The sequence below is a fragment of the Callionymus lyra genome, chromosome 1, assembly GCF_982586985.1.
Source record: "Callionymus lyra chromosome 1, fCalLyr1.hap1.1, whole genome shotgun sequence".
NCBI classification, from domain to species: Eukaryota; Metazoa; Chordata; class Actinopteri; order Syngnathiformes; family Callionymidae; genus Callionymus; species Callionymus lyra.
Window position 1 is genome coordinate 51,432,930 of NC_141818.1, and position 16,291 is coordinate 51,449,220.

Here is a 16,291-nt window from a genome sequence, read left to right on the forward strand (position 1 = left end):
TTCAGAGTCCACTAGATGGTAGTGATGTGTTGATGAAGTTTCATGAAACAGTGTCATTATCTTCAGAGTCCACTAGATGGTAGTGATGTGTTGATGAAGCTTCATGAAACAGTGTCATTATCTTCAGAGTCCACTAGATGGTAGTGATGTGTTGATGAAGTTTCATGAAACAGTGTCATTATCTTCAGAGTTCACTAGATGGTAGTGATGTGTTGATGAAGTTTCATGAAACAGTGTCATTATCTTCAGAGTTCACTAGATGGTAGTGATGTGTTGATGAAGCTTCATGAAACAGTGTCATTATCTTCAGAGTTCACTAGATGGTAGTGATGTGTTGATGAAGTTTCATGAAACAGTGTCATTATCTTCAGAGTCCACTAGATGGTAGTGATGTGTTGATGAAGCTTCATGAAACAGTGTCATTATCTTCAGAGTCCACTAGATGCTAGTGATGCACTATTTTGCATATAACAACTGTTCTAATGAAATATATTTTTTAAACTGATTGCGCCATCTACTGACCTGAAAAATCTCAATGAAAACATCAATGAAATCATCAATGAAAACATCAATGAAAACATCAATAAAAACATCAATGAAAACATCAATGAAAACATCAATAAAAACATCAATGAAATCATCAATGAAAACATCAATAAAAACATCAATAAAAACATCATCGAAAACATCAATGAAAACATCAATGGAATCATCAATGAAATCATCAATGAAAACATCAATGAAAACATCAATGAAATCATCAATGAAAACTTCAATAAAAACATCAATAAAAACATCATCGAAAAAATCAATGAAAACATCAATGGAATCATCAATGAAATCATTAATGAAATCATCAATGAAATCATCAATGAAATCATCAATAAAAACTTCAATAAAAACATCATCGAAAAAATAAAATGAAATCATCAATGAAATCATCAATGAAATCATCAATGAAATCATCAATGAAAACTTCAATAAAAACATCAATAAAAACATCAATTAAAACATCATCGAAAACATCAATGAAAACATCAATGAAATCATCAATGAAAACATCAATGAAAACATCAATGAAATCATCAATGAAAACTTCAATAAAAACATCAATAAAAACATCATCGAAAAAATCAATGAAAACATCAATGGAATCATCAATGAAATCATTAATGAAATCATCAATGAAATCATCAATGAAATCATGAATAAAAACTTCAATAAAAACATCATCGAAAAAATAAAATGAAATCATCAATGAAATCATCAATGAAATCATCAATGAAAACTTCAATAAAAACATCAATAAAAACATCAATTAAAACATCATCGAAAACATCAATGAAAACATCAATGAAATCATCAATGAAAACATCAATGAAAACATCAATGAAATCATCAATGAAAACTTCAATAAAAACATCAATAAAAACATCATCGAAAAAATCAATGAAAACATCAATGGAATCATCAATGAAATCATTAATGAAATCATCAATGAAATCATCAATGAAAATTTCAATAAAAACTTCAATAAAAACATTAATAAAAACATCATCGAAAACATCATCGAAAACATCAATGAAAACATCAATGAAAACATCAATGGAATCATCAATGAAATCATATATAAAAACATCAATGAAATCATCAATGAAAACATCAATGAAATCATCAATGAAATCATCAATAAAATCATCAATAAAAACATCAATGAAATCATCAATAAAACATCAATGAAATCATCAATAAAAACATCACTGAAAACATCAATGAAAACTTCATTGAAATCATCAATGAAAACATCAATGAAAACATCATTGAAATCATCAATGAAATCATCGATGAAAACTGTCATGTTTCTGCTCATCCTGTTTTCTTTTGATAGTGTTTTTCCGCTTTTATGTTTCCATTCTTTATCTTGACAGACGCTGGCAGGTGTGGCCGAAGATGATTGAATGGCAGGTTCTTCCCATTGATAAGGAGCGTCTCTACCCGGAAGAACTCGCCAGTATTGCGTCTCCAGACCAGGTTGGCTTCGTCACGTTCTCGCTCGTATACGTTTTTCATTTCTCTTGTGGACTGTTCCTGACTTGTCAGCGCTTTTCTTTACTCATGTGAGTTTTTGTGTTTTGTTCAGTTGCCGATGAGACCCCGATCTCCAGCCGTTTCCTGCCTCCGTCCTGAGTGCCTGTTTGTTTTTTCTGTTGTTTTGTTCTCTTTTCCCCTCTGTGGACAGTTCTGGAGTTATTTAAGACTGTTTTTGAACTTTCCTCCGTGGATCTATTCTCTGCATCCACATCTGGGTCTTCTGTCTTTCGTATCATGACAGAATACTCTGGCCACCATGTCATGAAGTCATGGAGTTCCGTCGTGCTCTTGGTATTCAAGGAAAGAGACTTTGTGAGGTTGAAGAAGCTACTCAGAAGAGCCGAGAGCTACTCTTGTCAGGATCGCTGAGGCTCTGTTTGAAACGAGGAACCAACTCTGTTGGACAATATTCCATTAATTTCAGTATTTTAGCTGCCGAGGGGAAATTGGAACGAGCCAGCCCTTATTACTGCTTTCACTCAGGGTTTAAGTAATTCTGTTAGGGACCAGTTGGCCACTAGGGAGGAACCCTTATTTATTTACGTTTAAAGAGTCTTATCAGTCTTGCGATTAAACTAGGCAATAGACTGTGGGAGCGACGTAGAGAGTGCAGTGGGGAGGAATTTCCCCAGTATTTTTCTGCTACCAGTACTAGACCTCCTCTTGAACAAGCCCCTCTCAGAGACTCCACAGTGGTACCAGAGGAGCCCATGCAACTAGGCCGTACTCGACTCACACCTGAACAACGCTCAGAAAGAATGTCGAGGGGTCTCTGCCTTTACTTCGGTCAACTGGGGCACTTACTGCGGGCTTGTCCTATCCATCCCACGCAACCCCAGGTCAGTAACCAGTTGGGACACACACTTGGCTCTACTAGTCCTGCTCACCATATTACACTTTCTGCCCTCTTGACTACAGACTTGACCACAACATCTGAGACCGTGTTTTTGACTCTGGTGCTTATGAGAATTTTATTGACAAGGACTACGCCCTATCCCTTAATTTACCCCTGGTTAGGCAGGACCTTCCCCACCCGGTATGCGCCATAGACAGAAGACCTCTGAATGACGTCACTCACCAGACCGACCACCCCTTTCCCTCACTATTTCGGGTAACCATTGAAAGGTAATTTGTTTTCTTTTCATCTCCCTCTTCTCCAATTGTTCTTGGCCTCCCTTGGCTTTGTCTCCATAATCCTCACTTTGACTGGGTGAATTCTGCTGTACTGGGCTGGAGTCTTCTTTGTCATTCACAGTGTCTTAGTTCTGTTCCTGCCACCTTTCTTCCTCCGCCTCCTGCTTCTCCCCCTCCTGATCTATACTCTGTTCTTCCGGAGTATCACGATTTGGGTGAGGTATTTATCAAAAAGAAGGCTCTATCTCTACAACCACACCGTCCTTATGACTGCGCCATCGACTTACTTCCTAGGGCGACGCTACCGGGTAGTAAACTGTACAAGGTCTCTCGTCCTGAGAGACAGGCCCTCGAAGCCTATATCGGGGAGTCATTGCAGCTGGTTTGATTCCTCCCTCCTCTTCACCACTTGGTGCAGGGCTCTTTTTCGTCAGTAAGAAGGACAAGACCCTCAGACCCTGAATAGACTACTGGGGACTCAACAATATCACGATCAAGAATCGTTACCCTCTCCCACTCATTGACCCGTCATTTGATTCTCTGATCCACGCATCAGGGAGGGAGATGAGTGGAAGATGGCTTTTAAGACTCCCTTAGGACACTTTGAGTACCTGGTCATGCTCTTCGGACTGACTGATGCCCCAGCCGTTTTTCAGATGCTCATTAATGAGGGGTTGAGGGACTTCCTGAACGATTTTGTGTATGTCTATCTTTACGACTTACCCAAAGGTGCTCAAGGGGCAACAAGGTGCACCCCTGTGCTTTCTTCTCAAAGAAGTTGTCCCAAGCGTGGCGCAACTATGACATTGGTAACCAGGAGCTCTTGGCGGTGGTGGCTTCACTTCAGAAGTAGAGGCATCGGCTGGAGGGCTTACAGGTACCTTTTCTTGTAATAATGGATCACAAGAACCTGTCATATCTACAGGAGGCCAAGCGCCTGAACACTCGCCAGGCCTGTTTGGCTCTGTTTCTCGAACGTTTTGACTTCAGTCTGACTTATGGTCCCGGAGGCAAGAACATTAAACCTGACGCTTTGTCCCAGCAGTTTTCTCTTTCCCAGGAGGATCGCTCTGATGAGACAATTCTCCCTGAGAAGTGCTTCATTAGGGCCACCAGTTGGGATATCAAGAGGGTAGTTCTGGAAGCTTTGGAGACTCACCCTGGACCCAGTTGAGGACTGCCTAATCGACTCTTCGTTCCCGAGCCAGTTCATGCCCAATTGCTTCAGTGGGGGCACAACCATAAGGTCGCATGCCACCCTGGTGTTCCAAGAACCATTGCTTTTCTTAAACAGAGTTTCTGGTGGCCAAAGATCGCACACGACGCTGGGTGTTCCATTTGTGCTCGTGGGAAGTCATCTCTTCACCCTCCAGCTGGCCTCCTTCAACCCCTACCAGTTCCGAGTCGCCCGTGATCTCGCATCTTGGTGGATTGCATCACGGGTCTTCTCCATCTATGGTCACGATGGTAATCGACACTGTTTTAGACCGTTTGTCCAAGATGGTGCATTTCATCCCTGCTCAAGTTGCCGTCCGCGTTGGAGACAGCAGACCTGCTGGTCCTACACGTTTTAAGAAATCACTGCATACCAGTTGATATAGTCTCTGATCGTTGACCACAGTTTTCCTGGACCTAGAGTCTGTGTGTCGGCTCGTCATCCCGCCTCCTGGTGTCATCACCTCCCTTGGGTTGAATATGCTCACAACTCTCTGACGTCATCAGCCATGTCGCCGTTTATGGCCACCTATGGCTATCAACCATCTCTCTTAGGAGATGTAAGCAGCCTTCCCTCTATCCGTGCCCACCTATGACGTTGTCGGTCTGTCTCGCACCATACCAGGGCTGCCGTATCTTGCACCGCCACCTGTAATCGCCGAAAAGCACCGTGTGCCTGCTCCAGCTTACTAACCTGGCCAGAGGGTCTGGCTTTCCACCTGGGACCTAGTGGAGTCACGAAAGCTGGCCCCCAGGTTCTTGGGGCCTTTTGAAATTGAGAGGATCATCAGTCCCTCTTCCGTTCACCTCACCTTCGTCGCTCAAGGTCCACCCTACATTTCACGTCTCACCCCTGAAGCCTGTCACGTCTAGTTCTCTAGCCGAGCCTTCAATACCTTCACTCATCATTGAGCATAACCCTGCCTATAGAGTTCGCAAGATCCTGGATCTTCACCGCAGAGGTCGGGGCAACCAGTATCTCGTCGACTGGGAGGGTTACGGTCCAGAGGAACGCTCATGGATATCCCGCTCTCTCATCCTCGACCTCACCCTCCTCAAATACTTCTACTTGGAGCAACCGGAAAGACCGGGTAGAATGCCTGGAAGCGCTACCTACAGGGGTCCATCCTGTTTTATTTTGATAGTGTTTTTCCGCTTTTATGTTTCCTTTCTTTATCTTGACAGACGCTGGCAGGCGTCTAGCTGGGTATGATTGAATGGCAGGTTCTTCCCATTGATAAGGAGTGTCTCGACCCGGAAGAGCTCGCCAGAGTATTGCACCTCTAGACTAGGTTGGCTTCGTCACGTTCTTGCTCGTATTGGCTCGTCATTTTGAATCTCTTGTGTTCCTGACGTTATTAGCGCTTTTCTTTACTCACGTGAGTGTTGGTGTTTTGTTCAGTTGCCGGTGAGAACCCGAACTCCAGCCATGCCATGCCTCCGTCCGGAGTGCCTGTTTGTTTTTTCCGTTTTGTTCTCTTTTCCCCTTTGTGGATCGTTCCGGAGTTTTTAAAGACTGTTTTTGAACTTTTCTCCGTGGATCTATTCTCTGATTCCGCATCTCGGTCTTCTGTCTTTATCGGATCGTGATGGAAAACATCAATGAAAATGTCAATGAAATGAAAACATCAATGAAAAAGTCAATGAAATCATCAATGAAATGAAATCATCAATGAAAACGTCAATGAAAACGTCAATGAAAACGTCAATGAAAACGTCAATGAAAACGTCAATAAAATCATCAATGAAAACGTCAATGAAATCATCAATAAAATCATCAATGAAAACGTCAATGAAATCATCAATGAAATCATCAATGAAAAAGTCAATGAAAGCATCAATGAAAACGTCAATGAAATCATCAGTAAAATCATCAATCAAATGAAATCATCAATGAAAACATCTATGAAATTATCAATGAAAACGTCAATGAAATCATCAATGAAATGAAATCACCAATGAAATGAAACCATCAATGAAAACATCAATGAAATCATCAATGAAAACGTCAATGAAATCATCAATGAAAACGTCAATGAAATCATCAGTGAAATCATCAATCAAATGAAATCATCAATGAAAACATCAATGAAATCATAAATGAAAACGTCAATGAAATCATCAATGAAATGAAATCACCAATGAAATGAAATCATCAATGAAAACATCAATGAAAACATCAATGAAAACATCAATGAAAACATCAATGAAAACATCAATGAAATCATTAGTGAAATTAAATCATCAATAACACATCAATAAAAGGAAATCATCAATGAAAACATCAATGAAATGAAATCATCAATGAAATGAAATCATCAATAACACATCAATAAAAGGAAATCATCAATGAAATCATCAATGAAATGAAATCATCAGTGAAATCATCAAGGAAATGAAAGCATCAGTAAAATCATCAGGGAAATGAAAGCACCACTAAAATCATCAATGAAATGAAATCATCAATGAAATCATCTATGAAATCATCAATGAAATTAAATCATCAATGAAATCATCAGTGAAATCATCAATGAAATCATCAATGAAATCATCAATGAAATCATCAATGATATCATCAGTAAAATCTTCAGTGAAATCATCAGTGAAATCATCAATGAAATAATCAATGAAATCCTCAATGAAATCCTCAATGAAAGCATCAATGAAATCATCAGTAAAATCTTCAGTGAAATCATCAATGAAATCATCAATGAAATCATCAATGAAATCATCAATGAAAGCATCAATGAAATCATCAGTGAAATCATCAATGAAATTAAATCATCAATGAAATCATCAGTGAAATCATCAATGAAATCATCAATGAAATCATCAATGAAATCATCAATGATATCATCAATGAAAGCATCAATGAAATCATCAGTGAAATCATCAATGAAATGAAATCATCAATGAAATCATCAGTGAAATCATCAATGAAATCATCAATGAAATCATCAATGAAATCATCAATGATATCATCAGTAAAATCTTCAGTGAAATCATCAGTGAAATCACTAACAGATGTCTCTCACCTTCTCCAGCTTGGACAGCGCGAGGGAATAACAGTCTTTGGCTCTGAACTGCATGAACCTCATGTTGGACGGATGCGTGAGCTCCGTGATGATGCTGAGGCTCGGGAACAGTCTGAGGAAGAGTTGAAGCTTCCATCAATGCTCGCCATGATGTTTCACTGTGATTTTAAACAACTTATAATAATATTGTCAAAAAGTAGGTCTTATTACAAATGATCGATAACTTTATTGATCCCTTTGGAAAATGTATTTGGGAAATGAGGCTTAATTTCTTTCTCTGTTTACTTTATTTATTAATTTCAAGGTTTGAAAATGTTTCCTCTTAGTTTTCAACGGTGAAACAAAATGTCAACTGAGGGTGATCACGACAGTGATGACTGAGGACGAGAGGATACAGTGATGACTGAAGACGAGAGGATACACTGACGACTGAGGACGAGAGGATACAGTTATGACTGATGACAAGAGGATACAGTGATGACTGAGGACGAAAGGATACAGTGATGACTGAGGACGAGAGGATACACTGACGACTGAGGACGAGAGGATACAGTTATGAACAAAGACAAGAGGATACAGTTATGACTGATGACAAGAGGATACAGTGATGACTGAGGACGAGAGGATACAGTGATGAATAAGGACTAGAGGATAGAGTAATGACTGAGGACGAGAAGATACAGTGACGACTGAGGACAAGAGGATACAGTGATGAATAAGGACAAGAGGAAACAGTAATGACTGAGGACGAGAGGATACAGTGCTGAATGAGGGCAAGATAATTCATTGATGACTGAGGATGAGAGGATACAGTGAGTCCAGCAGCTTTTAAAGCTGATGTTTGGATATTTTTTGGTTTGAAAACAAATGAAAGTAGTTACGACTTCATCAAGAGTCATGTGGTCTGTAAATACTACAACACCAGAGTCAAGTACTGGACAATACTACACATATATACTTGTTACTACACTATCACAACACCAGAGTCAAGTACTGGACAATACTACACATATATCCTTGTTACTACACTATATATTGTTTCCTTGTATCATGAAACACCTACTAGTGATATATATATATATATATATATAAAAACATTTTTTTCTTCATATTATGCAGTTTTTGCATTTAAAAAATATGAAAAATGAATAATAAAATGAAAATAAATACAATAAAGTAACAAATACATTACATTTATTACGGTTAAATCCATCTTTATCGTGTGTTTGCGACATAAACCTAAAGTCACCTGAACATGGTCTGGACGTTGACGATGGTCTTGGCGTCGGCCATGTAGTCCTCCTCGGCGCTCATGGTGCTCTCCTTGTCCACCACCACCAGGTTGTCGGCGTAGATGATGCCGCACTGGAGCAGGTTGTCCAGGCTGCGGCAACACAACCGGACGTCACGGTCTACACAACTACACAACTACACAACTACATCCTGCCTTTTAGTTTTCATAAAAGAATTGGAAGCAATAAAAAAGAATTAGAATTTGCCGAGTCATCGTTACTCTCAGAACTTTTTTCATCTTCCGCAGTCACTTCCTGTTTGCCTTCAGAGAAGCACTGAGGCTGAGAGCACTTATGAAATTATCCGGAAAATGGATTCAAACCCTCAGACGCAGCGGCTTTTACCCGCGATAACTGGGACGAAAGTTGAGAAGGAATCGAGAAACGAGCGGAGGACGTACTTGTCGATGGTGCCGGCCATGAAGTAGACCATAGGGAAGCAGCAGATGGCCTCCAGGAAGTGGTTGTCGGGCCTGCGGGACACGATAACGTAGACCATCAACCATCGGAACACAGACGACACAAATGCGCTCGTAATGTTCCGGCAGTTAGCGACGATATGAGCGCCATCAATCCATCGCCGTGGCAACCGAAGATGGGATCTTCATGTCCCACGATGGAGTTCGTAAGAGACGATGATTCCTGTTTATGGATTTTTGCAAATGTGCAATTAAATCAGAAGCTCAGAGGATTTTTATTTATGACATTTACTGATTGATTTGGTTTAATAAAGATATTAAATATCACAATGTTTATGGATATTGACTAGTATTGATGAACAAATATATGTTTAAGAAAATAGTTTTACATTTTTATTTTTTATCATAGTTTTATTGTGGTTTATATTTCAATAAAGTTTGTATAAAATCATTCGATTTTTAATAAAAAAAAAAAAAATTATATGTGAAAGAAAATATGAATTCACTTAAATATACAGTTATGACTTATGACAAGAGGATACAGTGATGACTGAGGACGAGAGGATACATTGACGACTGAGGACGAGAGGATACAGTGATGACTGAGGACGAGAGGATACAGTGACGACCGAGGACGAGAGGATACAGAGATGAATAAGGACAAGAGGATACAGTAATGACTGAGGACGAGAAGATACAGTGATTTTATCATAGTTTTATTGTGTTTTATATTTCAATAAAGTTTGTATAAAATCATTCGATTTTTAATTTAAAAAAATATATATTTATGTGTGAAAGAAAATATGAATTCACTTAAATATCAGATTTTTTTCCACAATACTGTATTTATATTAAATATATATTTTGAAAAAGAAAATTATGTTTCAAATTATTATTTATTTTTAAACAAAGTTCTTTTGTGTAATTTTTAAATTCCTGCTGATAAGTTTTTATTCACTTGTATTTATTAGGGTACACGACAATACTATACATATATACTTGTTACTAAACTATCACAACACCAGAGTCAAGTACTGGACAATACTACACATATATACTTGTTACTACACTATCACAACACCAGAGTCAAGTACTGGACAATACTACACATATATACTTGTTACTACACTATTACAACACCAGAGTCAAGTACTCAACAATATTACACATATATACTTGTTACTACACTATCACAACACCAGAGACAAGTACTGGACAATACTACACATATATACTTGTTACTACACTATCACAACACCGGAGTCAAGTACTGGACAATACTACACATATATACTTGTTACTACACTATCACAACACCAGAGTCAAGTACTGGACAATACTACACATATATACTGGTTTCTACAGTATCACAACACCAGAGTCAAGTGCTCAACAATACTACATATATATACTTGTTACTACACTATCACAACACCGGAGTCAAGTACTGGACAATACTACACATATATACTGGTTTCTACACTATCACAACACCAGAGTCAAGTACTGAACAATACTACACATATATACTTGTTACTACACTATCACAACACCAGAGTCAAGTACTGGACAATACTACACATATATACTTGTTACTACACTATCACAACACCAGAGTCAAGTACTCAACACTACTACACACATATACTTGTTACTACACTATCACAACACCGGAGTCAAGTACTGGACAATACTACACATATATACTTGTTACTACACTATCACAACACCGGAGTCAAGTACTGGACAATACTACACATATATACTTGTTACTACACTATCACAACACCAGAGTCAAGTACTGGACAATACTACACATATATACTTGTTACTACACTATCACAACACCAGAGTCAAGTACTGGACAATACTACACATATATACTTGTTACTACACTATCACTGTATATCCTTGTATCATGACATCAAACATACAAACTTACATAAAGTTGTTTAAATACTACACAAAAGTGTACAAACTCACGGGTTGTCCAGCAGCAGCACGATGGGGTTCAGTTCTTTCCGGGGTCTGTAATACGCTCGCAGAGGAACGATGAAGTTGTAGAGTCCGTTCCCCGCCGTCTCCGCCGACACGATGATGAGTTTGTTCTTGAATCCGTAGGCCTTGGCGTCCTCGAAGCTGCTGTGAGAGCAGCCCTGAAACACAACACTCGTCAGTCCTCGTCCACGACACCAGTCCTGGCTGCACCTTGTCCAGCCGGAGGCAGCAGAACGGAGCCTTCTGGGGCAGCAGGTGACACAGGGTCGGGGAGCTGCCGATGTAGGGCGAGTTGGGGGGGTAACCCTTCACGAAACTGTGGGGACGGAGAGAAGGAGTCGAGTGATGAGTCGACACTTTTCACGGAAGGTTAGAGTCAATGTCAGAAGAAGATCGATGGAATTTAACAGTTTAATGTTGAAACTTGAATAGAAAACGTTGTTGTTTTTAACCAGTTGATGTTTTATTAATTCAACTCAATCATTTCTTCATTGAAAAGTTATTTTCTTTTGAATAATATAATTAAAATCTTTGATTATTTAAAAAATGAATGCATTGTTTTATACAGAAATATAAATTTCACGTTTCACGTAATTAAACGTTTGCATTATATTTGTTTTATTCAACATTTTTTATGTATTTAATTTATTTTCTACCAAAATACTACAGAGTTACTTCAACTAAGGGAGTCATGTGACGCCAGACATTACTGATCGATCCAGTAGCTCGGTGCTCGATCAGTAATGTCTGGTGTCACTATGATTAAAAATAACTGTTATATTATTACATTTTTATATTGAATACATTCTAAGACCAACTCAACCGTCAATCAAAATTGAAAAACAAACATGAATTCATTACAAAAGATTTTGGCGGATTTAATCTAAAAAGTTCATTTTAACGTTCATTCACTGAATTTTCTATTTCGACTCCAACAGTCATGATCTTTGAAAAATGTTCTGTTTAGATGTAAAAATATTGTTTTTTAACTAAGATAAAGTCATACTTATCTTACTCTCAGATTTAATACGTTCTTTAAGATGATTTAAGACAGTTTCATACAAATAAAGGCCTTTTTTTTTTTAATTAATAAAATGGAATTTTTATTAGTTGACAAATAAAATATAAATATATGTGAAGGTCATAATGATTCGGTCAATGAAGTTGTAAATAATAAAGAATAATCTTTTCTGCCTGAAATACTTATTTAATATTTTAAACAAAGTTGTATTACAATCAAAATAACACACGGGGGCGCTCGTGATCCATGAGACGTTAACGCTTCAGCTCGTGTTTGGTAAATAGTTCTTATTTATTTCGCGCTTTTCTATTTCGATTATATTGTTAAACACTTGAAGTTACATTTTTTAAATTTTGAAACATTTTTAATTTATTTTAACATGTAACAACAGCATTTATTTTAATTTAGATTGTACTTTATGTTAAAGGTCGGATGTGACGTGCATTTGTATTTTTGAACAATTTAATTGAATAATTCGATTATTTTAATTATGAACTTTTTTTTTTTTACACGTAGAGTTTATTATTTTTATTCCAAGTACTAAAAAAAATACGTTTTTTAAATTGAATATTGTTAATTCATTAAAAAATAAATATACATAAATAAATAAAAGTCATTAAAGTTCAATAAAAATACATTATATTGAAGACATTATTAAGATTTTTTTAAAAGTAGAATAACATATATATTTTAAAACGTTTCCATTCAATTATATATATATATATATATATATATATATATATATATATATATATATATATATATATATATATATATACAACTTTATAATATATAAAAGTGTTATTCAACCATGAAATATTCTGATGCTTTTATTCTGAAACTCTTGAAGTTCCTATGAAGGCAAAGACGTTCAGAGTTAATTTCAACAACATTTAAAATTAATCTAAAGTCAACATGAATCATATTTAGTCAGTTTGAAGCTGAACGTCTGTTAAAGACATCAAAGTCTTTAGAGAAGAATCTTCTTCAGCAGAAAAAGACGAGCGTTTGTCAGAGACGTTCGTTCATCTTCGGTCACATGATCAACCGTCTCTGGACCAGGAAGCAGGTGAAGCGTCGCCGGAGGATGAAAGTTCGACCTCTGACCCCAGACATCCATCACTCTGTCCCAGAGATCATCATCCCACCATCACACTCTTCCTGCTCATCACTCACTGGAGCGACAGGAAGTGAGGAGGACGGATCGAGGCGAGCTCAGATCGACGCTCGACCACCGGAGATTATTGATCGTGAAGAAGACGATTGATTGACAAACGCTTTTCTGTCCTGAACTGACCCTTCGTGGTTTTATCATCATTTAAAGATGAAATATTTACCTCATTTCTCACATCAGAAGATGTAATAACATGTAATTACTACAAACGCGTGTATAAAACACAATATTTTCAAACTAATAATAAGAAAAAAACTTGTCAAAGTACTTATTAATTGGTTATTTATATACATTTGAATTCATTTATTCATTTTAATGTAAAATGTGTTATTTTAAACAATCAAAACTGTTTCAATATCATTGTAATTATAAGTATTTATTCTTATTTAACAAAGAACATTTTCAGAAAATCCTGAAACGTTCATTTAAAATGTTGTTTTTTTTCTGTTAATTTGTTGCTAAAATAATGTCATAATAGCAAAGAAAATACATGAATACATGTATAAATACACAAGTGAATACATAAATACATGAATACTATTAAATGTACAAATAAATAAAAGTGAAAATGTATAAATATTTGATTTAAAGATAGAAATATAAAATGTTTTTGACAAATATTTGATTTATTTCAACATTAATTTATCTACATATAGTGTTTATACATTTATTTATTCATAATTATGTCACTTTAGGTTTTGTTTAAAGTATATTTTCTTATTAAAAAAATGCCGCTCCATGTTGTAGCTTTTACAAAGACACTGTTTTTTTTCATGGCTGAAGATGATCTGAAGTGTTTTATGAATAAAAAACATTGAGATATTGTAAGATCTGTGAAGGTTCTGGCTCAGCTCTTTAACCGACTCATGAAAATGAGTCTTTTACAAAGACACTGTTATTTTTCATGGCTGAAGATGATCTGAAGTGTTTTATGAATAAAAAACATTGAGATATTTCAAGATCTGTGAAGGTTCTGGCTCAGCTCTTTAAACGACTCATGAAAATTAGTCTTTTACAAAGACACTGTTTCTTTTCATGGCTGAAGATGATGAAGTGTTTTGTCAATAAAAAACATTGAGATATTGTAAGATCTGTGAAGGTTCTGGCTCAGCTCTTTAAACGACTCATGAAAATGAGTCTTTTACAAAGACACTGTTATTTTTCATGGCTGAAGATGATCTGAAGTGTTTTATGAATAAAAAACATTGAGATATTTTAATATCTGTGAAGGTTCTGGCTCAGCTCTTTAACCGACTCATGAAAATGAGTCTTTTACAAAGACACTGTTATTTTTCATGGCTGAAGATGATCTGAAGTGTTTTATGAATAAAAAACATTGAGATATTTTAATATCTGTGAAGGTTCTGGCTCAGCTCTTTAACCGACTCATGAAAATGAGTCTTTTACAAAGACACTGTTATTTTTCATGGCTGAAGATGATCTGAAGTGTTTTATGAATAAAAAACATTGAGATATTTCAAGATCTGTGAAGGTTCTGGCTCAGCTCTTTAAACGACTCATGAAAATGAGTCTTTTACAAAGACACTGTTTCTTTTCATGGCTGAAGATGATGAAGTGTTTTGTCAATAAAAAACATTGAGATATTGTAAGATCTGTGAAGGTTCTGGCTCAGCTCTTTAACCGACTCATGAAAATGAGTCTTTTACAAAGACACTGTTATTTTTCATGGCTGAAGATGATCTGAAGTGTTTTATGAATAAAAAACATTGAGATATTGTAAGATCTGTGAAGGTTCTGGCTCAGCTCTTTAACCGACTCATGAGAGTGAATGTAATAATAAACCATCGGCTCTCCAGCGACGTTGCTCAAGGGCAGCGGCACCTGAACCTTCATCCTAAGACTCACTCGCAGCCGACCGATCCCTCCTCGTCCGACTGGTTGGTCTCGTCCTCGGACTGGTCGCTGAGGAGGTCGCAGGGCAGGATGGCCGAGGAGTCTGCGATCTCCAGGACCGGAGCGATGCTCGGCCGGCGGCTCCCGGAGCCGTTCTCCGTCGGCAGCAGCAGCTTCTCGGCGCTCTCCTCGGGCGGCTCCGGGTTCTGCAGGTCGATGGCGACGGTTCCTGTGACGACATTATTAAAGTTGTTCAATCTACTCTGAAATTTCATCTACGGACGTATAAAAGTGGCAGAAAATTCAATGTTTAAATTTGAAATTTTATTATAATGTTTTTGAATCGTTGCATCGATACATCTTTAAATTTTTATAATTGTGTTAAAAATTATATATATTAATAACATGTAGTTTGATAATGTAAATACAAAAATATATTTAATTTAATATTTTTCGTCCTTTTAAATGTATTACGAGCCACTTGATCATGTGATTCTGTGTCGTCACATGACTGTCTGTGTGTCGCTTGATTGGCTGAAAGTTCGATCAGTAGTTCTGTGCTCTGTTGGTTGAGTCTGGAGACTCTATTATAACAAGATTTATTCATTGAATTTAAAAGACTACCGATTAAATAATAAAGAAAATTGATTTTTGAAATATTGTAATTACAATATTTAACTCTATATATAAAAAATAAATAATTCATGGAATATTACATTTTAATGATCATTTTTTAATCAACTCAATTATTCAGTAAAATAAATGTCACCTTTTAAAATAAATAGGATTGAATAGTAAATTGTTAATAAAATGTAATAAAACAATATTTCAATAAGAAATTCAAAGTTTCAGTTCTGAACGTTGAAATAAATGTATATCATGACGACACTGATGTTCTGACATGAACTTCTATTATTATATATATATATATATTCACCAGTGACTTGAAATAAAAGTTTAAAAATACAAAGTGAGTTAAGGTACATTAAGGTACAGTTTATACAAATAATTGATTATTATGGTTTCTTTTAACTTGAACTGTTGTCGTGATTACTTAC

At 36.6% G+C, this 16,291-nt stretch overlaps 1 protein-coding gene across 12 annotated transcripts in view; it reads right to left on the reverse strand.

The window, feature by feature from the left end:
• The window catches only part of LOC148090090 (potassium channel subfamily T member 1-like), a 114,264-nt gene that overhangs the window by 17,222 nt on the left and 80,751 nt on the right, over window positions 1-16,291 (reverse strand). For all 12 annotated transcript variants that reach the window (XM_087812091.1, XM_087812112.1, XM_087812057.1 and 9 more), the window contains 6 exons: window positions 15,246-15,462; window positions 11,395-11,500; window positions 11,170-11,342; window positions 9,169-9,240; window positions 8,725-8,859; window positions 7,476-7,587 (listed from right to left, as the gene is read on the reverse strand). In XM_087812091.1, the coding sequence (XP_087668217.1) occupies window positions 7,476-7,587; window positions 8,725-8,859; window positions 9,169-9,240; window positions 11,170-11,342; window positions 11,395-11,500; window positions 15,246-15,462 (815 nt within the window). The remainder of the gene's footprint in view (window positions 1-7,475; window positions 7,588-8,724; window positions 8,860-9,168; window positions 9,241-11,169; window positions 11,343-11,394; window positions 11,501-15,245; window positions 15,463-16,291) is intronic.